Source organism: Carassius auratus, chromosome 41 (assembly GCF_003368295.1).
Source record: "Carassius auratus strain Wakin chromosome 41, ASM336829v1, whole genome shotgun sequence".
NCBI lineage: Eukaryota > Metazoa > Chordata > Actinopteri > Cypriniformes > Cyprinidae > Carassius > Carassius auratus.
Window position 1 is genome coordinate 1,936,546 of NC_039283.1, and position 25,790 is coordinate 1,962,335.

Below are 25,790 nucleotides of genomic sequence, written 5' to 3' on the forward strand. Positions count from 1 at the left end.
CAAACAGACATAATTTGTGAGACGACTTCAAGCGAACCACTTATCGTTAATCTTTTGTTATATCACCACAACTTGGATTGGTGATATAACTTGTTTTCTTTAAATTAGCACAGGTTTTGTATTTCTTTCTAAAACTGATTGACTGTAGGCCTTTCATTAATTTTTACATTTTAAGTTTTAAAAAAAGCATTATTTGTGGATAATATTAGCAAAGTTCATTTAAAAACTAAGGTGCATAAGTTCAGATCAATGAGATGTATAACCAGTTCCAAAAAAAAGAAACCTTGAAAAGTTGATTAAACAGATGAACGCAATATTTGGTAATAATATAGCATAACAAGAAACGTAAAAGCTATTTTTGCAGGCATTCATTTTTGAGCAAAGTTAGCAGATTCCAAGAATCGAAATATTATAAAGCAGCAAAACGTATTTGTGGACATATTTCAAGTGTTCTGAAGCTATTCCATAGTTCAATGTGGGGTACAAATTAATATTGAAATCATTAAATTCAAGTTCGCATAAAATCTTCTTTAAGCTGCATCTGTCTGTCATCCTCTATTCAGCAATCAAACTGCATGTCACTTTCTGTTACTACATTCAAAACGATGAAACTCTCTTCAAGAGCACACAATAACTGAGGTTTAAAACTGTTCAAAGAAAAGGCTCATTAAACTAACGCACAGATTTAATACACTACGTATCAATATCTCTTTCCCATTGTGCATGTGATGTCCGGTTCATGAACAAATCGTTTGATTTAACCGGTTCTTCTTAGTGAACCGGTTGAACCAGTTCACCAAATCGGACCGAGAGAGCAACGTGTAACATTTTACCAGATTTTAGACTTATGCATTTTTATTTGTAAATCAAACATTTCACTAGATTTTATCAAATTATTGCGCATGTGATTTTTATAGAATCTAGAGTATCTTTTGCTGCTGAATTATCCACCTAGTTTATAATAGTATTTTTTTGTCATAGATTATGATTATATATTTTTTCATTTGTTATTTTTCATTAAAATGAAGTTGTTTATATGTAGTAGATTGTGATTAACATAAAAGAGTATTTTTTTAGGTCAACACAGATTGGTCTAAAAAAGAAAACTGTGCAGGTATCAGATTGGATCTCAGAACTTTCGGTATCAGATCAGTTCTCAAAAAATTTTATCGTTGCATCCCTGATTTATACAACCCTTTTCTTAATTATTAACTTAAATGAATTTAAATATAGATTTTAATAAGAAATACTGATGGAATTTGAGAACAAAAAATATATATATCATTGCACCTTCGCAGATTTTTTAAGTCTTTAAATCAAAATCACATTGAAATTGTGCTTTAAAGAACAATTCAATCTCAGAGTGGTATAGCCATTTAGTTTATCTCATTGTTACAATTCAAGCTCTCTATGGAGATAAAGAAAGGTATTTTTACTTCCGGGAATCTATCGTTGTGCTCTGCTGGCCATTATTATAACAAGTGACTCACTTTGACTTTGTCACCTGACACTGCACTGGATACTTGCTAAGCCAAAGGAAGAAAGGTGCTATATGTTCGGTTGTACACACTTTGTAACAAGTATGCTTGCAAATTAGAACACTGACTTCCTGTCATTTTATTTGATCAAGTCTGTTTCAAAATCACGAACTTGCCATAAATTCCTAAACATGCTGTCTAGGTAGGCATCTGACTAGGGTTTAGGACACAGCAAACATGCATATGCATTTCCTCTTCCAGAGCACATTGAACTGGACTCTGTCACCCCAGTTACTTCCAGGTTTGGTCACTGTTACTCGTGCTTGTATGGAATCTCTAGTCAAGCACACCACACAGTGGCAGTGAACTTTAAACAACACATCAGCCAAAGACCGACAGCAGGTTGGCAGGGGTGCTGTTTACTACTCATCTGAAGCTTATTTGGGTACTCTGAGGCCTATTTGTTGAAAGAATACAACAGTTCCTGCCATGTTCTGTTTGTCCTGCCGCAGATGTAGATAATAGCTGAATTTATTATTATTATTATTATTATTATTCTTTTAAAGGATTTGATTGTAACGTGTTCGCGACTGTACGTTACGTCAGATTAAACGTGAAAGCATGCTGAAATCTATATTTCCCAAATGCTCTACTCTAGTATGCATGTGTTATATACGACCAAAATAAAACAATTCACACTACAGCGGCAGGATGTTATCGCTTATTTTCACTCTCAACTCAAGTTTCAAGCTTGCACAGCCGCAAATGCGTTTGAGGAAAACCAACCGAATTCATCTCTAACACTACTACATGTCACTCTCCACACGGTTAAACACGGTTAACCTGATATTTTGGTGAGAACACTGACAGTCGGCACATGACGGCTAACCTTAAAGCTTCTGCCGTCGCTTTTCTCGCCGGTGTACGTTGTTTTATTTGAATGACTCTCCGAGCGCTAGCGGCGACAACACGCTTTCAGCTAATGTTTAAATCACGCCAGCGGATCTCTAATTACGTTTTATCGGTGTTTGATAGCATACATTCACACCGAGCGCAGTGTGGAACGACGTCTAAACAAACGGGGCTTTGTCTGAACCTCACAGTTGACATTTCTAAGCGCTATTAAGTCGGCAATGTGTCTCAGAGAAAGGAAAACGGGCTTTTCTTGAAACTTACCAGCGGGTCCTTTTTCTTTTGCATCTTCCGTAAGCTTTCGTCAGGTCTGTCTGACTCTGACGGCCGCTGATGGCGTCATCACGCAGGGCACGTAAAAAGGGGCGGGGTGACGTAAACAGACTAGGGAATGGTCAATAATCACCACCAGTCAAACAGTTTACTGAAAGGCATTGATGCATAGTTCTTAGAAATCATCGAATAATTATTTGTACTAGGTGTAAAGAGACACCGCCAAATACTTGAAATATAACGAAACTCCACGTCCTCCTGATCTCGCCTACGTCACACCCAGAATCCCTACGACAGATCCGCAGCGCCACCTCGCGGAATCACAGCTCCCTCGTTACCACTGACAACTGTTCAAACAAACATCCCAGGACTGAGAGCGAACTTAAACACAGAAATACGATATGCTTTAGGGCTTTCATGGACATTTAAAATAAATAAATAGTTTAGCAAACAGGTCAACATATTGCTTTTCTGAATATACTGTGCTTGGGAAAGGAAAGGAAGAGTTATATCCTTTGAATCTTTTAAAGTTCGCATTGCTACATTTATTCATTCTAAATGCCGTGATCTGCATTAGTAACGTTACCAAATAACGTCCTGCTGTTAGAAACATGAGCTCACCGCTGTCCACCCTGAAGAAGAACAAAAGAGTTCCTCTACCAGACATGAAGAGTGAAGGGTAAGTCAATTTCCAACAAAATGCAGCAGTTAATGTTAAATAGCTACCCAAAAATAATAAAAAGCATAACCATATGCATCTTTTTTTTTGAAAAGCTGTGAAACTGACACATTGAAACCCAACTATTCTAGAAATTACACTCTAACATCGTTTAGTCTTTTTTTTTTTTTTCAGATTACCATAACCAGTACTACATTCATAACTTAATTCATAACTAATATTGTGTCCTATTTTTAAAGTGTATTGTGGTCCAGATGCTGATATAATAATTATATATCTTATATAAAAATATAATGCAAATACTAGGAGTGACAAATATAATCATATATTGTATTTGGGTTAAATATAACAATCATCTAGAAAGTGATGTAATGTTTGGTGATGAAAACATGTATTAGCAATGAATTTAAAGCATCCCACCCTCCCCATAAAATCACAGAAATCTGCATGATATTATCAAACGATGTTTACCAGTTTAAAGGAACTTTTAACTGGACATTCATTTTATGTTCCATCTTGCTCTTGAAATTGTGCAAATAATCATGTTATAATTAACAGAGGTCAAAGTATCTGAGCAAATCTGTGAAAGTCTGCTGTAGCTTTCTGTCATTGTTTATTCACCCTGAAGTTGTTCCAAAACCTGCATTAATTTCTTTCTTCTGTTGTAAATAGATTATTTTAAAGAATGTAGCTGTTGGTCCCCGTAGACCAAGTTTGGTCGTCAACAATCTTCAAAATATTTTATTTTGTGTTCAGCAGAAAAAATTCTTACAGGTTTTAAACAGCTTGAGGTAATGAGAACACTTTACCTAAAATGTCAAAATTACAATAACTGTTGAATGATCTACCCTGCTCTGTGAGCTATTAGAAGCATTTAACAGAGACACTGCACTGTATTTTCTTATTTTGTTCATGCATGGCTGTGCTCGGGATGTTTCTGGGCTGGAAACCCTCAGCTCATAACGATGCATGGTGCAGGTGAGGGCGGGACTTTATTGTCTGCCATTACCTGTCATCTGTTACTTGACATAGCCATTGTTGTTACATTTTTATGATTTTCTGTTTACTAGTGAGTAAATTACAGGCAGCCATCTAACTAGCATAACACAGAAACATGTGTACACATGCCATTTATGCATGATAAACCCAATATTTGAAAAATACCTCAATGATGTCACTCATCTTCATGCAGGTAGTCTGTTGAGTCCGTTGGACTGTGTGTGTTCAGGTAAACTGATCTCATGTCAGACAGGGCGGTGTGCTTTTATGGCGTTCCGCCCGCGAGGAGGGGACAAGAATGTTGTATATACAAAAAGTGACTGAAAATGTTGGCACAGTGTACCTTTATATGTCAATGCAATCATTGCTTTTTTCCCAAAGTTATAGAATTCAAAGAGACTGCATTACAAGATTGACCTAGACCATCTTTGAAATAATCATATGTTTTTGTGATCTAGGGACAGAAAGCCTTACAAAGACAGGTCAGACAATGGTAAGATGTACAGACATTAAATTATTTTATCTTTTCAAATGCCATCCTCTACAGATAATAGAAATAGCTGGTTTCCATCCATGTGGGTGATGGAATATAAAAGCATACGGGAGATAAAATATTGAGAAAGCACAGAGAAACAATACATCAGTGGGTCTTATAAATCGCTTAAACGTATCATTTTGGATTTTTCAGACTATGAAGCTAAATTATTCAGAGAGATTTTTCCACAAAACCAGCCAGTGCCACACATCACAGACAATCTTTCCACTGTAAGATCAAAGGTCATGCAAAAAAAGGTGGCAAAAGAAGGTACAAAGACTGACCTGACTGATTAAACTAAATGTGTTTTTATCAAAACTTTACATGTCTCACAAATCTTCTCTAAACATGTCACAGCTCCGCCGAGTGATTTTGAACTGATGTCAAGTATGATGCAGAAGATCGTTCAGCTTGAGAAAAAGGTGAAAACTCAGGCTGTGGATATTGAGCATAAGGTAAGACACTTGCTTTATTCTTGTCATCTCACTGTGCTGCTGTACAGATGAAGTATCCAAGTGTGTATGTTTACAATCATCAGTGTCTCGTCAGATGTCTCCGGATGCACAGCTGATTTCATTTTACAAGGTGCCTTATGGTATTAGCTCTTAATTTCTTTCCATTTCCTGCTCAAGGCAAGAAGAATAACAGTTCTGGAAGAGAAACTGAATCTTTTCCAAGATGCAAAGGGTAATTACTTCTTCTTAAACAAACAGGAGTTAAAATTGTTTCAAAAAGACAAAAGAGTTTAATAGAGCATTATAGAGACTACAATAAAACACTTTATTATTAGGTTTAGAAAAATATATTTATAGATATTTTAAATGATCATTTATAATGTAATATAACACAAATTTTTAAGTATTTATTGTTTTATAACAATATAAATAAGTATTGTTGCATTTTCAGTATTTATCTAAGCATTTACTGATTTTAATATCATTTTCAGTATTTATGCATGTATCTAATATAATACACATTTCAAGTATATATTTTTGTAATATATTCTATTAAATTTTCATTATCTAAGCATGCATGTAAGCTGATTTTAATAAATACAATTCTTTAATTATTAATATAAAGTCTTCATTGTTGTAAGCTATGCTAATTTTAATTTAAAAAAAAAATTATAATAATAAGTTATAATAATTTCATGAGGCTCATCAAGTGAAATAACAAAAGTCATAAACAAACCCAAAAACATTTGGACAGTATTACATGTGTGCATGGATAATTTGGAGGTGAAATATGACCCAAACAGACTGGCTTACAATACAATACTCGTTTTCACTTACGCTTTTTAACCAGTTCAGTAGTCATATAAAAGCATGACTAAACACATGTGTTTACTTTAGGGAAATCTACAAGTAATGAGAACCAAGATGAAGAACTGGTTAAATTGTGCCTCAAGCTTCAAAACCAAGTGTTGGAAATGGAGGTGAGCAGCTTTTCTTACAACCGTTTTCATGCTTAGATGTTTGTAATTCTATGCAGAGAACAAACCAGGGGTCATTCCTGTATAATTAGACCAAAATAGCTATGGGAAACTCAACAGAATGACATTTTCCCACCCACACAGAAGTTTCTGAATGATTATGGGATGATCTGGGTCGGACGTTATGAAGAACGCGAGCAGGCCAACAGCCATCTTCCTGGAGCAACTAATGCACGCAAGAGTTTGAGAATGAACTATGACCTGGTCCTGCAGAACATCCAGGAACTGAACATCGTAGCAGGGGAAGGGGAGTCCCATGTGACCGCTGTCCCTGGTGGGGCCAAACTTACCCAGCAGTCCTCCATACCTCTTTGGCTTTACAAAAATGGCATTGTCATGTTCAGTGGTCCATTCCGCTCCTATCAAGACCCACGCACACAGGTTCACTTGCTTTCCTGCTTTGGACTTGCATCACTTAGTTTGACTACATAAATACCATACATATTTCATTTACTTTAGATGAATCATCAGATTTATCATCCCTAAGATTTACCTTTCTATTGCAGGAATTCATGCAGGACTTGATGGATGGGTTTTTTCCTTCTGAGCTTCAGGAAAGATTTCCTAATGGTGTGCCCTTCCAGGTGTGGACTGGGAATGAATGCACTTTTCAGCATTAATATCATCGCTACGAATACTGTTGCTAATATATACACAACAGTTCAAAAGTTTGGGTTTATAATATTCCTACATGTTTTCGGAAGTTTCTTATGCTCATAAAGGCTGCGTTTATTTGATCTGAAAATACAGTAAAAACAGTAATATTAATATATAATATTATAACCATTAAAAAAACAGTTTTCTATTCTTAATACATTTTAAAATGTAACTTATTCTTGTGATGGCAGAGCTGAATTTCCAGCAGCCATTAGTCCAGTCTTTGGTGTTACATGATCCTTCAGAAATCATTCTAATGTGCTGATTTGGGCAAGAAGCATTTTCACGATTTTCTGATGAGTAGAAAGTTCAAAATAATATTTATTTGAAATAGAAATCTTTTGTGCATTATAAATGTCTTTACTGACACTTTCAATCAATTTAATGCATCTTTGCTAAATAAAAGTATATGTTTCGTTCAAAAACAGTAAAAAAAAAAAAAATTATAATTTGTAATGACCCAAAACTTTTGAATGAAGTAGTGCAAATGTTCAACTTTGCCATGTCACTCGCATATTATACCTCAAATTATTAATAATCAAATTATTGTTTAAATACTTAGGGATTTTATGTGGTGTGTGAAAAATCCCATCGACTTAAACTTAGGAAGGATGTGATACATAGTTATAGTTATCATTCTTTAACTGTTATGTATGATCTTGAACAATAAAAACAGGTTAGTGACAAACGTGACGAGGAGTTCATAGTTAGGCGACCAGGGACTGAGTTTCCTGGAAGAGGGCAAACGATAGATGGAGCAGGAAGCCATTCAATGCACCTTTCTGAGCAGACTAGCTCCACAGCGCCAAAACAGAGTCAGATACCAGGTTTGAACATGATTTTGGTATGATTCACAGTTATTCTGTTAAATCAGAAAATGGATTTTAAACTGGCATTCTGTGTGGTATTTAGGCAGAAAGCTGTCCATGGAGCAGTTCTTGCGGAAGCTCCCAGAGACTGTGGTGAAGGAAGGCAAAGTGATCAGTATACGTGACTCAGTCAAGGCTCATCTACTGGTCAGTGTAGTCACGTTTAGGGTCGTTCAGTCAGATTTCCCACTCAACTTAATTTTTTGTTTCGTTAAGGGCTTTCCTGATGGTGCCAAAAGGCATTCGGTGACTACTGTGGAAACGTCTGCCCTGCAGGCCTTGAGAGAATGGTATCAAAACCCTAATTATCTTAAAGTTCTGACCAAACAGAAGAGCTTTGATAGACAGCATAAAAGCTGATTAGTTCCTGACTTGAATAATTAATTTTTCCTACCCATGTGGTGTGATTCAGTGAGACAGACTCTTCACTATCAGCACCAGATGTCACCACACTACGACTGAAGGCTGAGGATGGGATGGAGACATTTATCATGAGAATGTTCTTCAGGGAGACCATTGGAGATCTCCGTCACTACTTGGACCTGAAAAGGTTTGAGATACCGTATTTTTCGGACTATAAGTTGTACCTGAGTATAAGTCGCATCAGTCCAAAAATACGTCATGATGAGGAAAAAAAACATATATAAGTCGCACTGGACTAGAAGTCGCATTTATTAAGAACCAAGAACCAAGAGAAAACATTACCGTCTACAGCCGCAAGAGGGCGCTCTATGTGTTCAGTGTAGACTACAGGAGAACTGAGCAGCAAAGAGCGCCCTCTTGTGGCTGTAGACGGTAATGTTTTCTCTTGGTTCATTTCTCTTGGCTCATTTCTCTCGGCTCATTTCTCTCGGTTCATGTTGAATTAATTTTGATAAATAAGTCGCACCTGACTATAAGTCGCAGGACCAGCCAGACTATGAAAAAAGTGTGACTTATAGTCCGGAAAATACTGTACTGTATGAAAACCAGCTTTCAAATTTAGAGATCTGCCTTCTCTAGGAAGCATTTTAAGATATCTGACATGCTCCATATGTAGGCAATTTATTTATGCTGACTCCTAAAATGCTTCTTTTTAACTAAAGTTTAAGACAGCATTACATGTATTCCCAAAATACATATAATAATAAACTCGCGAACCAAGAGAAATGCAGGTTATAAATATACTTTTAATTGATTAAATACTGAAGGCCTTCCAGGATTTAGAGATTGCTTTTTCATCAGAACAGATGTGGACAGATTTAATCCGATTTGTAGCATTACATCACTTACCCACCAACGGATCCTCTTCAGTAAATGGGTGCCGACAATAAAGTCCATCAATAAACAACTTGAAGTGAAAAATTTCATGTTTGTAAGAAACAAATCCATTATTAATACTTTTTAACTTTAAACTGCGAATTCTGGTCAAAATGTGAGTCCATAATCCACAATAATGCTTCCTCCCGTGATCCATCCCGTGTTGTCATCTCACATCACAAATCCACAGACATATTTGTTTAGAACTGTTTTTGCTTGGAAACAGTGCCTGATCTGTGCATATATTTTACTCATGATTTAAAAAAGTAATTTTCATTTTTAATTACTTGTTGAATACTTGTGGATTATTGGGATGTTTTTATCAGCTGTTTGGACTCTCATTCTGACGGCACCCATTCACTGCAGAGGATCCACTGATGAGCAAGTGATGTATAGCTTAATTTCTGTAAATCTGTTCTAATGAAGAAACAAACTCATCTTCCTCTTGGATGGCCAGAGGATGAAGATATTTTTAGCAAATATTCATTTTTGGTTGAACTATTCCTTTACAGTAACTCTACTTTGCCCAAATTTTATGTATGGTGTCTATATTTATCAGCAGAAATAGTATACAGGTTGTCATCCGTTTCCAGATAATAATTTGAGCCAATCTCTTTTGACAGAGGACCAGATGCTGCACTATATGACATCATTAGTGCATTTCCACAGCGGTGCTACAGTGATGACACCCAGACGCTAGCGTCCTGTGGTCTGACTCCAAATGCAGCGCTGCTCCTGCGTCCACGAGCTTCATCTCACAGACAGTGTGGAGACACAAAGAACAACAACCATCCTCTCATTGTAAAATACCCAGTGAGCATCACTGGTGCACTTTCAGATTGATTGTAGCATACATGTTGCTACAATCCAGATGTCTCACTGATCATTCATCAACTGACGGATTTTGGATATTGATAAATCAGGTAGGAGATAGACAGCAATAAACAGGTTTAAAATAATTTTAAGTAATTAATTTGATAATTTAATTACTAAATGGTTGATACATTTTCAATTAAAAAATTCAAATTACAATAATTTATCAACTGATATTATAAAATGTATTTTTCTATATTCTGTTAATGAACCAGGAGGTAACCCCCAATCACCTGTCAAGATGGTCTATGGTTTATATTATTTAATTCCATATTATTGTTCCAACTAGTTCTTTAAAGTATATATGTTCTAAACCATTTGCAAAAATTTATTCATTTACAAATAGTCATTTGAGAGATGTCAGATACACTAAAACATCTCTATAATAAACAGGTTTGGCAGCTTTGGAGAGGTAAAAAAGAAATAAATCTTGTTGTTATTGTTGAATGGCGTGTTCTAATTCTGCTTGTAATAACATATTAAATGTCGTTGCATATTAAAAATGACCAAATGTTATTTGTAATTTCTATATTACCAAATGCTAAAATGTAGTAATTTCTATATCAAAAGAGAGCATGATGTTACAGCATTATATATACTAAAAACAAACATTCAACATAAAAGGTTACATATGAAATACAAAGCTTTATTTCTAAAAAACTGAAACAGCTTAAGACAAACATATAAATATAGTCACATTTAGTGTTGTTTAACTTATATAAAGTTTTTTGCCATATAAGGTTTGCCTGGATGGTTTTGTGGTAAACCTGAAAAAAGATCTTACAATATAAAAAACATTATGGTGCACCATCAAATTACATTCACACTTGTTAGTGAAGTTTTTAGACCAAAATATAACAATTTACCTCACAAGATTCCCCACAATATATGGTCCCTTTTTGTAATAGAATCCCAATACCTTGGCAGTCGCACGTTACAGTAGAGAAAGACATTTAGTGTTTACATTGACTCCTTGTGCAGCAAATACAGGTCACTTCCCTGAACGCAAGGCACCTGCTCTAATGATGACATGCACGAATACAATATTTGCTTCAACAGTTGGTTTCCTCTGATGTGTTGACTCAAGGGTGTGGCTATTTTTACAGCTGATAAAACTAATTATGAACCAGACAGTTATTAATGTTGTGAGATTCTTGAGACACCTTTGATAATACGATACTTATAACATAGCTGCAATTAATTGATCCTAAACTTAAACGTCACATGAACATATGTTTGCAGAATTCTTATATGTATCACCAGGAAGAGGTCTAACTACTGGCATTCTATTAACTTGTTTTTATATTATTTAACAGACAACCAGAATTTAACTTTATGTTTACAGCCCCCTCTTGCTTTAAATTGTCCCTATTTATTGGTCTGCATAATACTGTGTACACCACGACTCTTTACAGCATTATGGAAACTGTTCTGACAGGTCTGTCTTTGATCACATTGAACTTTGGTTGTTATATACTATTATGGAATGTCTGTTCTCCAATTTTATACACATATGATCTGCTGGTGTAATTTTAAACAGCCAGAGATGGCCAAATATTTTTCTTCGGCCTTAGATTGTGTGTTTAATGTGGTACGTTCTATTTACTGTAAGACCACATGATGGATTGCAGTTAATGTCTTCTTATTACACACAACCGAGTGTCACCTGCTTCACAGGCTTTGTTGCCATTGTAAAAAAAACACAGCATGTTAAAAGATTTAAATTTTTTCAGTTGATTGTCAACTTCAATCACAGACGTTCCCAAATACATGGAAAGGTTTAAATTAAATAATTATTTTTCCACTGCACACAAAGTCAGCAAAATCTTATGAAACCTTGTGTATAAAAATAGCCTTCTGGTTTGCGAGATTACAGTGTCCTTAGTGTTGCTGATCGTTCAAGAAGAAGGCTTGTAGTGGATTGTAGTGTGTTTAAAGGCACTCGTGATGTGGAGTTACCCTCAGTGAGCACAAGCCGTACTGTCTGAACTCACTGAGTGATGCAGTTTTCTCCCATATCCTGAGCGTAGCGGTCAGAGACTATGGTTCTCAGTTCCTCGACGTCTCGACGGAGCTGCTGAGCTTCCTGCAGCTTCTTCTGCAGCCCCTCGGGGCTCAGCCAGTCCTGCCACTGCTCTCCTGCAGGGGGAGCTGCTGCAGACAAACAGAGACACAGCGTCAGTCACTGTGACCACAGCACAGAGAACACAACAAAGCTGCTATACAGAGTGCCTATGACAGTACGGTAAAAACTACTGCCCTGTAATGATTACAGCAACTACAAATCAACCAAGTGATTTAATCAAATTAAATATTCAATGAAAACATTACATATTTGTTACATTTAAATTTAATTTTAACTACTGTGATAAACTCTTGCAATAAACATTTTGATTAAAATTTTAATCTCTAACATTAGCAAAATAGGCTGTTTTTTTTTTTTGAAAGTGAAAATGGTTTGTTAAAAAAGAAAGAAAGAGAAAGAAAGAAAAGCCATTAAAGAGCAAATATATATATAATAAATATTGAAGGCTGAACATATTTTTTCTTGCTTTATTGTATTGAAAAGAGAAAAGAATATAAAGCAAGTGTACACAATCACCAATACACATGCTAGAATGTAACTGTTATGTTGATGATAGCGAGACTGTGAGGGACACACTACAGACTTTACAATGATACATACTGTATAAAAGGTGGTATTAGCATGTTTTTTTTTTTTTCAAAACATCTTTCAAAACTGTTGTCTACTGAATTTTTACTACTGGGAGTTTTTCTCTACTGAATTCTTTTCTGCTATATCTGAAGGCACGCTAGCCTTCTCTATAGCATGTTGACAGCAGAGGGTGCACTTACAGGCAATGCCGAGCAGCATTGAGAGGTTTGGGTCATGACCTTGAGCCCGCTGGGTGAGGATGTTGCAGAGGGAGCGGAGGTCACACAGACAGGCGGCCATCTCTCCATACAGCTTCTGGGTGAGCCGGGCTCCCACAGGGAGCAAACCAGGACCACTTGGCACATCCTCACCCTGAAGACGCTCTTGAAGTGTCAGATTATGTTCCATCAGTTCCTGGTTCTGCACTGAGAGCTGAAGTATGAACGCACACCGTCAGTTCTCATGTGTGCTATGAAAACAGCTGAACATACATTACGGTTAACTACTAACCTCTTTCATAGCAGTGCGTAACTGCAGCAGACTCTCCTCTTTCTCTGCCACCTCCTCTCGAAGCGCCTGACTACTGCACTCTTCCTGAGAGAGATGCTCCTCCAGACTCTAAGGCAACACACTCAAAATATTATTGCTGTAAACTTCAACTACTTTTGGTGCAAGACACTTTTTTTTTAGACACTTTGACAAACATTTTAAGAGGTGAAGCACATGCTCTAAGTATTGAACCTTAATATATAGATTTTTTTTCTGTACTAAAATCATATCAGGTGTACCTAAAGAAGCCTCCTACATTAAGGAAGGTGTTTGTCAAGATTCTTCACCTCCTAGATACTACTGAAAGTACATTGCTGAGGACTTGATCGTACAATATGACGCCTGGCTCATAGTGTTGGGGAAGTTCAGATTCAAAATGAATCCATTTAAAAGAAAGAAAAAGTACTGGAACGGAATGATTTTTATTATGTTTGTTTCCATTAACAGTTCAACAGTTCCATCATTTTTCAACCTACACTAGGGGTCAGAACATTTTTACAGCACATATTGGACCAAATGTATACAAGCAAATTATGACTGGGTTATACAAATATTAATCCTTATGAAGATACCCCCACCCCATCCATCCCGGTTTGGCCCTTTAAATCCAGATCTCCCCAAGAACGATTGTCTATTGAAGAGGTGGTCTGACTAAGGATTGCAGAAGGAGAAGGGGTCAGGTTTTTTTTTTGGTTGAATGCATTAAATTGATCAAAAGTGACAGTGAAACATTTTGCTGTAGGTGGCTGTATAATAACAATACTGGTTTTTGAGCTTTCTATTCATCAGACTCCTGAATAAACTATATCACGGTTTATACAAAAATATTAAGCAACACAACAGTTTTCAACTTTGATGATAATAATAAATGTTCCTTGAGCATCAAATCAGCAGATTAAAATGATTTCTGAAGGATCATGTGACACTGAAGACCTTTTTTTTTTTTTTTAAATGTATTTTAAAATTACATTTTAAAATATATTCAAATAATATATTTGTTTAATAGTTAAAAACAGCATACCAATTAAAAATGTTTTCACTATATTTTTTGATCAAATAATTGCAGCTTTGGTGAGCATATGAGATAAAAAAAAAAACAATTTTCATCTTAGTCGTTAAGTCCAGTTGTCTCAACCAGCATTTGAAAACCAGTCTGATTGTAAACCAGTCCGATTTGCAAACAAATTACTTAAGTTGTTTTTAATTAAACTCATGAGCTTTCCATTTAAATCATTCTTCTGAGTCACAAACTGAATATAGCTTATATTTTGGCTTGGATAAAAATTAGTTTTGTCTTTGTGCTAGTCAAAAGATAAGTGCCCCTGCTCAATCTTGGCTAATACCACAGTTTCTTTCCATTAAACCAAAACTGTACAGCTCAAACAGGAGAGCATGGCACGATCAACACCAAGGTCAAAGGTTTGATTCCCAGGGAATGCAGGATCAAATGTATACCTTCAGTATAACACTTCGGTTTAAAGTGTCTGCCAAATGAAAAAAAATGTTGTGTAAATTTAGTTGAATAAAAAAAATGTAATGTAAATGCACCAGCTAAACAAATGAAACGAAAATGAATAAAAACTAGTCTTTACCCTGATCTGTGAGCCAAGCTGCTCCATTATCCCGAGTTGCTTTTCAATGACCTAAAAAATAAAGATTCATTCAGATAGCACCTTAAAATATTTGCACAGAATATACATTCATCAATAGGCAGAGCCATGCTTTAACACTATTAATTAAGAGTTATTGAAAATCAGCATAAAAATAAATAAAACCTTTTTGAGCCGCAGATGCTCATCTTTCAAGGTAGTGTTTTCTTCTTGTAGCTTCTCTCTGTCAAGAGAAGGCAACCTCACTCCGTCCTCAAGGCTCTCCTGTACTCTGTTCTGGAGACTAAACACAAAGCAAATCAAACAATATGAGACCCCACATACATGACAATGCTTCAAAACCTAATCAGTGGACAAGGTGTCTTTTTGTGCAAGTGGATCTTGCATGTTTTTTTCCTACCTGGTGACTGTTGTAAGCAGTTCTCTCTCCTTGTGTCTCTGTTCTTCCAGTTGGGTTTCTTTGTTGCGCACAGCACTGTGGGCTTCCTCCAGTTGGGCTTCCAGGTCTCCGATGGAGGCTTGCAACTGGACTGCCCTCTCTTCTGCTTCCTCCAGCTGCAACACAACAATAGAACTGCATAATAACTGAGGACTGACAATAAAAGATGCTCAAAAAAAGGGTCTAATGAAGCAGTTAGCAGTTAATATAGCAGTTAAAGCTAATATAGCAGTTAAATAAGTTACTGTTCAAAAGTTTGGCGTCTCTATGATATATAAAAAAAAAAAAAATACTTTGTTAAAATGAATCACGTGCTCACTATGAATGCATTTATTTTAAAAAATGTGCATGTTTTTTTTTTTTATGTAATTTATTCCTGTGATGGCAAACTGAATTTACAGCAGCCATTACACCGGTCTTAAGTGTCACATGTTCGTTAGGATTAGTTTAGGATTCTCTGAATAATAGAATGTTTCAAATAAAAGCATTTATTCAAAATAAATTATGAGAACTCATTTGTAACGTTATAAAAAGTGTTAAATGTCGTTTTCAGTAATTGATATCACCTTTTTGGAATAACTGCATTAATCTAAAAAAAACTAAAAAACTAAAACAGTCTTAATTGTATTTAAAGGAATTTCAAAAAGGATAAATAATTAAAAGGATAAATTATTATTATTTTTTTAAATATGAGATTTGTAGGTGGATTTTAAAAAAAAAGCCCTTTTGCAAACAGAGCAATGTCTTGAAGAAGAGGCATAGAGAGCTTGGGATTTTTAGAGCCAACAGAGTAAGGAGAGTGTCACTTTGAAATATAGAATACAACTAGAGCAGTGTGATATACAGGTGCAGTGGATGCTATAATAGTGTCTGGCGGAGCATTATGACCAGTTGCTGTGAAACCACAGGTTTTGTTTTGTTGGCTGGCCATCAGAGAGTGCCGTACCTTTTTGTGCTGGGCCTGGTAGTCTTCCATGGTGGGAAGATCAGCAAGATATCGCTCGAGCGTCTCAATCCGCTGCTGTTTTTCTCTGTTCTGCTCCGACTCTTTCTGACACTTCTTTTTCAAGCTGTTAATGTGCTTGTCTCGACTTCGGATCTTTGTAGTAAAAAGCAACAAGTTCAGTAACAAGTTCAATGAAATTCTGCTCATATGTGGTCAAGGTTGTCCCATGTTGAAGCTTGAAAATGCTCACCCTCTCCTCTTGTTTCTTTAGCTCTTCTGCATGTTTTTCACTGCTTTCTTTTAAGACCCCATTCAGACGTTGAGTCTCTGCTTCTACTGCACCCAGTCTGCGGTCGTCTTCTAGCTTCTCCTTGGTATAGCAGTCACTGCTCTCGGCGAACTGGGCTCGCAAAAAAGCATTTTCCCGTTGGGCTTCCTATCCCACACAGAAGAAGAGGGATAACTTAAAGAGAGGTTTTGATACAGTGCAGGGTAAAGGCTGTGTGTGCATGTGTACTCACCTGCAGTCTTAACAGACACACATCAGTGTAAGGGCCTCCACGTCCCATGAGGGCACTGTGCACCTGTAGCTCACTCTCTCTGAGACGCTGTTCCAGCAGCGACATTTGCTGCTTCTGTCTGCAATGTGCAAGTTACTACATTAAGTTAATGTTCAGAATCTTACTTGAGATGCTTCTGAAAACTTGTCATTACCTTTCAATGGTAAGTTCTTTCTCTTTTAGCAAGTTTTCATTGGCTTTAATGAAAGCATCCCACTTGCTGTTCTCAGTGTAAGAGGTTGCTTGATGGAGAGATGAATATAGTCCATTTCCTCCGGTCATTAACTGCAATAAATAAAAAAAATAGGTAAGGAAGCATGAACTCTTATTTAAAATGGGTATAAAAACATAATCGGGCAAAGACTGATAAGTCTATTTCAACTTTAAAGTCCACATGAAATGGTATTTGCAACCCATTTTTCTATAATATATATGGCATGTCCAATTGACTCTGAATATTAAACGGGAAGAAAAATGTAGGACAGATCTTCCTGTTAATCAAAAGTGCATGGAACAATTTGTAGCACCACTACAAACCCAAGCAGCGAAAAAATTGTCTTTACCATGAAGCTGACAGCATAATTGTAATTTGCAGCATGAAAAACAGGGCAATTTGCCGTCATTATATATGGTGCTGTTTCAGTGTTTGGTCATAACCGTTATGAATGTAGTTTATCATTATCATTGTGGTAGTCCATTGATTTATATTTGTTTCTCAAACAAATTAACAGCAGAAGATGTTCCATCTCTGCAATGATTCCTTTTTGAGAAAACGTAATAAAGCGAGTTATAAACATGGAAAACATGTAAGAAACTACAGACTGCCTGACCCAGATTCCACTCCAAAACAGATGTTAGATTATGCTCACTGCCCAAAATGTCTTAATTATTTAAGAGAAGTCAACAGTTGTGTTGTTCCTGCACCATTTGGGCTGATCACATACTGAGCAAATGGTCATCAATTATAGGACTGGTTATGGGAAACATCGCAGACAGTGGGGTGTCTGGACTTCATTAACATACAGACCACAGCTAGCTATACAGGGGTGCTTTAGGATGTTCAGGGTTCATTACGACTGAGGTGTTACACGTATTCTGTTCATTCTACTCTGCAGTCAACTTCATTGAGATCTTCAATGTCCTCAACATTTCTTACAATTAATATTTCATTTCTTTTCAAAACTGTGCAAATAATATCAGTATTTTAAAAATCAAGATAGACGAAAAAAGACATTGTTCTAAATAATACCGTTATCAGCACTCTAATTTTGTATCCGTTCACCTTCAGTTATTAATGTTGCAAAATTAGCCTAAATTATTGATTGTTAAACATCAATTGATTAACCTTTTTTTCTGGCTGCACTGCATATGTAACTAAACACTAAAGTTTTTTTTTTAACAGGTAGAGCATTATATCTCACCTACTACATTCAGTGTTTGTTAATAAAAATAAAATAAAAAAACACTGCAAAAATATTAATCAATCATTTAACAAAGCTGAGATAAATATTAGGTGAAAAAAATCCTAGACTAAAAATCGTCTGCAACTAACAGAAAAAAAATATATATATTAAAATTGAAATAAAAATGAATTTAAGCTAAATATAGTTATTTAAAAAGAAACTACATACTAAAAATGATGAAAGCATAGAATGACTAAAATTAAAATGAAACTATAAATAGCCAATCCAAAGCATTAAAACAACAATAGATAACACGGACTACATTTTGACAAAAGATCACTGTCTATTTTTGGAACAGCATGCACTGATGAATCATGCACAATAAAATCAGCAACATGTGTTGAATTGAATAAAGTTAACTCTAATTTCATGCTTTAGAAGTATTCATATGATTACATAACGGTTCCCTTTTCCTTTCTTGTATGCAGCAGGGCACCTAACCTGCATTTGTTCCACCTGTAGCCGCAGACTCTCGAGTTTCTGCTTCTGCTGCTGCCAGCTGGCCAGTTCACAACAGCGTTCCTGCAGTAGTGAATCATATGCTCCTGTGCTGGCCTGGTCCCTCAGGAGAGCCTGAGTCTGCAGGCCCTGAGGTACCGAAAACATCCTGGCAGAGACACTGGACCCTGGATGAATGTTCTTTTGGCCATATGGTTCTACGGCACAGGTGAGGCCTGCCCTAGCCTCTGGTAGGACTTTATAGGTCTGTTCTAGCAAGCCTGTATTGTCCACAAGCCTGGTCATCTGCAGCTGCTGCCGTACATCATGGCAAAGTCCCCCAAGCAGAGCCGACTGATTAAGCGTTGGCTCCATGGCAGGTACATCAAACTTCTGGGCTTCATCCAGCTGCGTCTGATCTCCAGAGGGGAAGAGCGAGTGATCGAAGCCATTAACTAGGCTGCGGTATCGGCTCAAGCAGTCAGGCTTGACCGCAGTTGTATCTAAATTTCCATCGTGCTGAGCGTCCAGGCTGGGGGAGGATGCAGATTTGGGGAGGGATGACTTGGAGCTGGAAGAGCTGGAGGATGCCTGGGCCTCTTCAGAAGCACGTGGCTTGAGCTTGGAGGCCAGAGCTCCGGCTGTGGAGGGCATGACATGGGCAGTGGGGATGGGGATCTGACTGCGGATGGGCTGGAAAGAGGGACTGCTACTAGTGCTGCAGATATCTAGAATAAAACAGGAATGTTTTAAATGATCAATAGGCTGAAATAATAGCAAAGTGTCTGTCCTAAGGAAAAGTCTATTTTCAACCAAATATATTTGAAAAAGTGGGAGAGAAATGTCATTTTTTATGTTTATTTAAACCTGTAGTTTATTAAAGCAATAAGCCCCAAGCAGCAGTGGTTTTCAGTGAATTTATAACAGCTTAGGGGGTTTTGGGCATTCCGCGAAGCACTTAAAACTCCTTTAGTTGTTATAAATTCACTTTAAACCATGGCTTCCCGGGGCTTATTGCTTTTAGAAAATGATTATTCAATATACATAGTAAGGTTACACAGAATAAAACTGAGCAAATAAAGTGTAATGATACAAATATAAAAAAAAGTAATCTTCCACCAAACAATGTAGTCCCTCAGAAACAATTCCAACAAAGTTGTTTTCGTGCAACAAACAGAAGTAAACAAAAGGTGTATGTTTGTAGTATAATTTACTCAATCAGCGTAAACTCCAAAGACTATAGAATACCCAAGACGTTTTGAATGGGGAAAATGCAACGCTCAATATGGCCGCTAGCCTGAGAAATAAGCTTTTTATAATGCTATTTGAGTAAATTTGCCTTTCAAAGATGGCCGCTGAGTGACATGACTTCTCTTAAAGAGACTTTGGCTCACCTGAAACTACTATATGTGCATGGAAACAAAATCAAACTAACGGTTTAATCAAAAATCTATAAGTTGCTCATTCTTAAACTTGATTAAATGAACGTTTCAGTCCACTGACCTTCATCAGGCAAATGATAAAAAAAAAAAAAAAAAAATTGCATTTTGCCTGATGAAGGTCAGTGGACTGAAAAGTTGCATTTAATAAAGTTTAAGAATTAGCAATGGTGTGCAGATTCGTTATTTACTTTTGATTAAACTTTAGTGTAATTTACAACAGCTTCGAATGCGGCTGAACTAATCAGAATCAAGGACCGGAACTATTTGTTTTATAATTAAATATATTTTGTACCCAGACATTAAACTGAAGGCAATTGGAATTATTAATATTATATAAATATTAAGTAAGTAATATTTCAAATGTATATAAAGATATTCCCGTGGAAATTAAATGAAAAGCATGTAAAATGAAAAAAAAAATGTAAAATGTAATTTATTAAAAGAAAATGAAGTAATAGAAAAGTAAAATAAAATTATGTAAAATAAAAAGGAAATAAAATAACAAGTATAAGAAAATTAAATGAAGTTTATAAAATTTAACATTATATATATTAATCACAAAATGAAAAAGCATATTATATACATACATAAATAAATAAAGCTTTTTCCATTTTAATCCACTGTTAGGTCATTAATCCCATCCAAATTATATAGACATTATACAACAGCAAAAAGCAGACTATGTAAATTAGCCAATGTTTCCGATCTAGCCAAAGAAATAAGTAATCCTAGCTAGTTCTAACATTTAACATACACCAAACCATAGCAAGAAATAGTACTCACCTTCCTAGTAGTAAAAGAGATACCAAATGATAACATTTTCATACACTAAAGAACGGTGAGGCATGAAAAACATGTCCTCCCAATGCATCTTCAGTAAATGAAGACCCACTACTGAAAAACTGCTGATTTAAAAACACACCCACTCCGTCTGCCAGAACTTGTCCTTCAATTTAACGTCAAGCTCAGGCAAGGTGAGTGTACCTGCTCTGAGAGTTTGTTCTCCTACAGCTCTGTTAGCGCAGGAGTGTGTACACACCGAAAGGTTAGCAGTATTTATAGAGTACTCTCATGTTACACTGTGAGGTGTCTGTGTGTGGGACTCCTGCTTTAACCCCACAGCTCACTTCTCTCACACACACTTAATACTGTAATACTGCTGAAGTGCCATTAAACAAATTCCTCAATACAACAATTAAATAAACAGCTAAATCAAGTGGAGATGTCAAGATGCAGGCAGCAGTAGGAGTGTCTGCCCTGGAGGTGTCTCTATTGAACATCTGTTAAGGACAGGTTCAAACTATTCTTTGGGTCGACGAAAGATTCTTGGAGCGCTGAGAGGCTTTCTGCTATTACATGAAACACCCAGAACAAAACAAAGCCATCACCACCACAACACAGAAGCCCACAGACAACCAACCATATATTTATAACTGCTAAAATGAAACGGCTGCCAAGACGTTCTGTGCTGCCACCGTTTTGTCTGTTTTAAAAAGAAATAAAGTTGTTTTATTTGTGTGTCTTAGTTGCTACGTGCCAAAACTGTATATAGAAAAACTCAATAGACTTTATTACTATTACTACGTTAACTTAGAGTAGTTTAATGGTAACAACAACAAAAATGGCAGTGGTTGACTGAACTGAGTTTTTCAATAACAGACTGGTCGGATAAAATATTTGAATACGGAACTTTTCAGACATCTATGATCACTCAATGAGAATTTTAAAGTTATTTTAAAAATATATTTGTATATACATGCTGTTTAATATTTGTAGGGCTGTGTTACGTATTAAAATACATTTTAAAATACAGCAAGGATTCCTTAAAAAAATCGAAAGTGACAGCAGAGACATAGTTACAAAAAACCTATTTCAAATAAATGCTCCAAATTGCCATTACTATTATTACTCTATTTTTGATCGAATAAATGATTAAATCATGTATTTAATTTCAAAATCATGAAAAGATAAAAAAAAAAATCCCAGGAGCAGCAAATTTAATTACCATAGAAGGTACAAAAAAAACTTGAAAAAAATGTGAACAATTCTCTAAAATTTTCAGGTTTCCCATGACCGTACAATTTAATGATAGCAAACAACAGTTCAACAAAGCCAACATAAGCCCATATGTTTCAAATGGACAGCACATTCTGTACAAATCTGTGGCAATCAACATAAACCAGCTCTTTAGTACAGCTAATCTTTGTGCTTTACATGTTTAACAAGGCAGAGAGAAGGTAACCAGAAGACCAGGATCAGAGTTTCCATTCGGTCCTCCAGGTCAGGCCCTCCTAATGAGACCCCCATCAGTGGAAGTGCAACACCTCCTGAAGCAATCTATGGTATGGAATATCATATCCTCCTCCAAACATCATAGGAGTTCCAGAACTATGAGCACATCTCCATGACTAAAAATATGACAGCTTAATCTAAAAACGGCCGGCAGGATGTTAATGTCTGTTCTAAAAAAAAAAGGGTTCTCTTTAAAACCATTGCCTGTTGGTCAAACAAAAATACAAAACCATCCATGATATCTGAAGATTAATCTACAGGGGAAGTCACAATTGATGTTGGGTTCCATTCACTTCTTATATATATATTTATTAGGGGTGTAACGGTTCACAAAATTCACGGTTCGGTTCGATACAATACACTGATGTCACGGTTCGGTACGTTTTAGATACAGCAAAAATTAAAAACATCTCAACTTTTCAGAATGCCAGCGCACCACGGGTCATGTGACAAGAACTAACCAATCAGCTCCATCCTTTCCCGTAACAACGTTGAAAGCTCAGCTAAGATGAAGGAACACCTGATCATAGTTGTATATGGATTGCAATTTTGAAATAAATTTAGTAGCATAGCTAGCCTACTGCAAGCGATTTTTAGAGCTGCAAATCCATTTATCCTTTTCTGAAATTTCTGCGTCTTCATGGAGAGAGCACGCCGTGGTTTTATTTAATTGTTCACATGATAACTTTAAAATGTTCATAATAACTTTATGAAACAAGCTCCACATAGGTTGCTACTTCAAGTAAACAAATTTAAGTTGGTGTTTTTTTCAAATTTAAGTTGGTGTTTTTTTCTTCTTCGGGGGTGTCAGGGGCGTTGCCTGTTACGTCGTTTAGGGTTATTGGGCTACCTTGTTGAACGCATATCATTATATTTCACTTTCTTCTTTTTTTTTCAAATATAATTAATTAGTCCAACGAACCGTTCGGTACATAATGCGTACCGCGTACCGAACCGAAAGCCTCGTACCGAACGGTTCAATATGAATACGCGTATCGTTACACCCCTAATATATATATATATATATATATATATATATATATATATATATATATATATATATCATATTACATTACACACACACAACAATAGAATCTTCTGAAGATTTGTATCAATGCAAGTCTGAAAGTATATTCATATGTAGAAAAATATAAAAATTAAAGAGCTAGCATGGTTTGTCATGGCAAACTAGATTAAATGGTATATTTATAATTTTGAATTTATTACAGTTATTAATATAATTTTCAAGGTTCCCAAAACTTTTGACTACTTCATGTCCTTTTTTTTTTCTTGGATTTCATGTTTCCTAGATAAAGATCTATTTATTCACTATAGATTTTCATGACTGTTACATCATGTCATACTATACTAGAATACTGTACAGGTACTCTGAAAATTATATATACTGTATTCCATGATTGCTCCATGAGTGGAAATCCTATTTTGTGCCTCATAAGACCATGGTTAAAATGAAGGGGCTGATGAGTTCTTTAATTCAGGTCTATTGTATGACAGACAGTCAAAACAGACAGTATCTGATTCTGAACACTCTCAGCGTTCTCACCTTCAGTGTAGTCAGAGGTACCCAGTCCCGTGTCCCCACTGTCCACTGTGTTGGGCCGCCATCCAAAACGGCTCTGGAACTTCTCGGACACAGCAGGTGTCAGCCATTCTGTGTCAGAGCGTCCTACTGGAGTAGATAATGAACACATGATGTGACACTCGATTATGGTTATGAGGTACATAAAATACGCTAATCCTGGACTTCACTGGATTTGTACCTGCGAGTTTGGGGTTCTGGTATTTCTGTGAAGTGGTCATTCCTGTAGCTGTCACCTGTGGACAGGATTCATTAGTGAATTAAAAAAAGACAATAGTGTCAAAACACAAAAGTGTCTAGAAGCAAAAACTTTAAAGGTTTAGTTCACCCAAAAATGAAAATGATGTCATTAATGACTCCCCCTCATGGCGCTCCAGTCCAAACCCGTAAGACCTCCGTTCATCTTGGAGCGACATGAGGGGGAGTCATTAACGAAATCATTTTCATTTTTGGGTAACTAACCATTAAATGGTATTATATAACAGTATTTGATCATTTATATTGTATAATAATATCATATTGGAAAAATTGCTAAATATATTATTTTGTTTATCTAAATAAAAATGTAGAAAGGATTCAAAGTTATTCACAGTTTAACTGTTTTAAAAAATATATCTTATTTGAAAAACCTACAGCAGAAAATATTTCCCAAAGCTTAGAGCTGCAATAGTTGTCAAAGTTAACTCGATTTTAGCTAGATTTTCATAAGTGGAGGAGATTTAAAGCTCGTTTACTGAGAACAATGTAACGTTAATAAAGTTTCTTAAATTACAAAAGCCATTCCTATATAATTTGATTTCCTATATAGTTTTCAAAACTTAAATCAACCACAACCAGAAAGAGAAACTGAGACCCTGATTAACAAGCCATTAAAGTAATTTAATTGTTCACATGATAACTTTAAAATGTTCATAATAACTTTATGAAACAAGCTCCACAAAGGTTGCTACTTCAAGTAAACAAATTTACGGATAGGTTAGCCAAGTTAACTAACAAAAAGAGTTTAAAAGGTCAACAAAAAAGTAAACAAATCCACTTAACTTAACTTACCTGAACTCAAAGGCTGAATGGGTCTTTATAAAAGAACCTACAGAAGCAACCGTGCGCTTCATTACCGGAGAAACGCTGACTGGTTGCTAACGTCAATAACACGGACACAAACAATCGAACTATAAGCGCCCTCCCATAGACGGTAAAAGAAAATACCCGCCGCGAACTTCACTGAAAGTCGGGACTCTTTTATTTTTCAACCGTTATTCTCTTCTTCCTCTGTGTTCTGATCTCGTGCCAGGTTGAGACAGCTAGCGCCCCCCGCCGCTTGATTAGTGAGCTGCAGGCGCAGACTCTACCGTCGTTTATATTAATTAAAAGTTTTAAATTATTTGTGATAAAATGTCATATTAAAATTTCATATTAAAATTTCATATTCCAAGTCCTATTCAAGAATCAAAATGACTCCCGATTTACCCATGTGAAGTATATTGTGCTATAGTATTTATAGTTAGCAACTCAGCTTGAAGAAGCCCATTTAAACAATGTTTATGTCCTGTATTGCAGACAACAGATATGATTATGATGCAATCAGTTGTATTTGCATTCAATGTTGTTTATTATTTATTTTGCACATTGTCTAAATAAATAAAACAAAATAACAAAAACTGACAGTAGACTAGACAGAAATCATGAGATTCATGAGAATCATGAGATCACTTTATTGTGAGTCTGTGGA

The 25,790-nt window shown here is 36.0% G+C and overlaps 4 protein-coding genes across 7 annotated transcripts in view; 2 read left to right on the forward strand and 2 right to left on the reverse strand.

Moving 5' to 3' along the window:
• LOC113059516 (calcium-transporting ATPase type 2C member 1-like) overlaps positions 1-2,766 on the reverse strand; it is a 37,720-nt gene extending 34,954 nt beyond the window's left edge. Inside the window, exon 1 of the mRNA XM_026228040.1 lies at positions 2,655-2,766. Coding sequence (XP_026083825.1) covers positions 2,655-2,678 — 24 coding nt within the window. The 5' untranslated portion in view covers positions 2,679-2,766. The remainder of the gene's footprint in view (positions 1-2,654) is intronic.
• LOC113059477 (collagen alpha-6(VI) chain-like) overlaps positions 1-25,790 on the forward strand; it is a 1,020,620-nt gene that overhangs the window by 426,739 nt on the left and 568,091 nt on the right.
• Positions 3,039-10,149, forward strand: ubxn11 (UBX domain protein 11). Of its 2 annotated transcripts, XM_026228086.1 has the most exons (13): positions 3,040-3,342; positions 4,800-4,834; positions 5,030-5,146; positions 5,234-5,331; positions 5,509-5,563; positions 6,229-6,311; positions 6,453-6,749; positions 6,875-6,952; positions 7,702-7,852; positions 7,938-8,041; positions 8,111-8,184; positions 8,307-8,444; positions 9,817-10,149. In XM_026228086.1, the coding sequence occupies exons 1-13, from the start codon at positions 3,275-3,277 to the stop codon at positions 10,034-10,036; spliced, it is 1,518 nt and encodes a 505-aa protein (XP_026083871.1). In that variant the 5' UTR covers positions 3,040-3,274; the 3' UTR covers positions 10,037-10,149. The 2 variants fall into 2 exon arrangements, with proteins under 2 accessions (XP_026083872.1, XP_026083871.1); XM_026228087.1 differs by lacking the exon at positions 5,030-5,146 and having other exon boundaries at positions 3,039-3,342.
• LOC113059519 (centrosomal protein of 85 kDa-like) lies at positions 10,692-25,341 on the reverse strand. 3 transcript variants are annotated; one of them, XM_026228052.1, is made up of 14 exons: positions 25,112-25,341; positions 24,243-24,297; positions 24,026-24,151; positions 18,731-19,455; positions 16,981-17,111; positions 16,788-16,905; positions 16,517-16,702; positions 16,267-16,419; positions 15,282-15,436; positions 15,047-15,164; positions 14,864-14,914; positions 13,233-13,340; positions 12,923-13,154; positions 10,692-12,217 (listed from the first exon to the last, which is right to left on the reverse strand). In XM_026228052.1, exons 2-14 carry the CDS (start codon positions 24,280-24,282, stop codon positions 12,057-12,059), a joined length of 2,304 nt encoding a protein of 767 aa, XP_026083837.1. In that variant the 5' UTR covers positions 24,283-24,297; positions 25,112-25,341; the 3' UTR covers positions 10,692-12,056. The 3 variants fall into 3 exon arrangements, with proteins under 3 accessions (XP_026083837.1, XP_026083836.1, XP_026083838.1); XM_026228051.1 differs by having other exon boundaries at positions 10,692-12,220; XM_026228053.1 differs by lacking the exons at positions 24,026-24,151; positions 24,243-24,297; positions 25,112-25,341 and adding an exon at positions 20,953-21,206 and having other exon boundaries at positions 10,692-12,220.

Coding starts and splice junctions, on each gene's coding strand:
- ubxn11 (XM_026228086.1), top strand. CDS start 3,275: ATGAGCTCACCGCTGTCCACCCTGAAGAAGAACAAAAGAGTTCCTCTA. Junction 5,147..5,233: donor AAAAAAGGTGGCAAAAGAAG/GTACAAAGACTG, acceptor AACATGTCACAG/CTCCGCCGAGTGATTTTGAA. Junction 8,042..8,110: donor CAGTCAAGGCTCATCTACTG/GTCAGTGTAGTC, acceptor TGTTTCGTTAAG/GGCTTTCCTGATGGTGCCAA.
- LOC113059519 (XM_026228051.1), bottom strand. CDS start 24,282: ATGACCACTTCACAGAAATACCAGAACCCCAAACTCGCAG. Junction 24,152..24,242: donor CCAGAACCCCAAACTCGCAG/GTACAAATCCAG, acceptor TATCTACTCCAG/TAGGACGCTCTGACACAGAA. Junction 12,221..12,922: donor AATGCTGCTCGGCATTGCCT/GTAAGTGCACCC, acceptor GTTTGTCTGCAG/CAGCTCCCCCTGCAGGAGAG.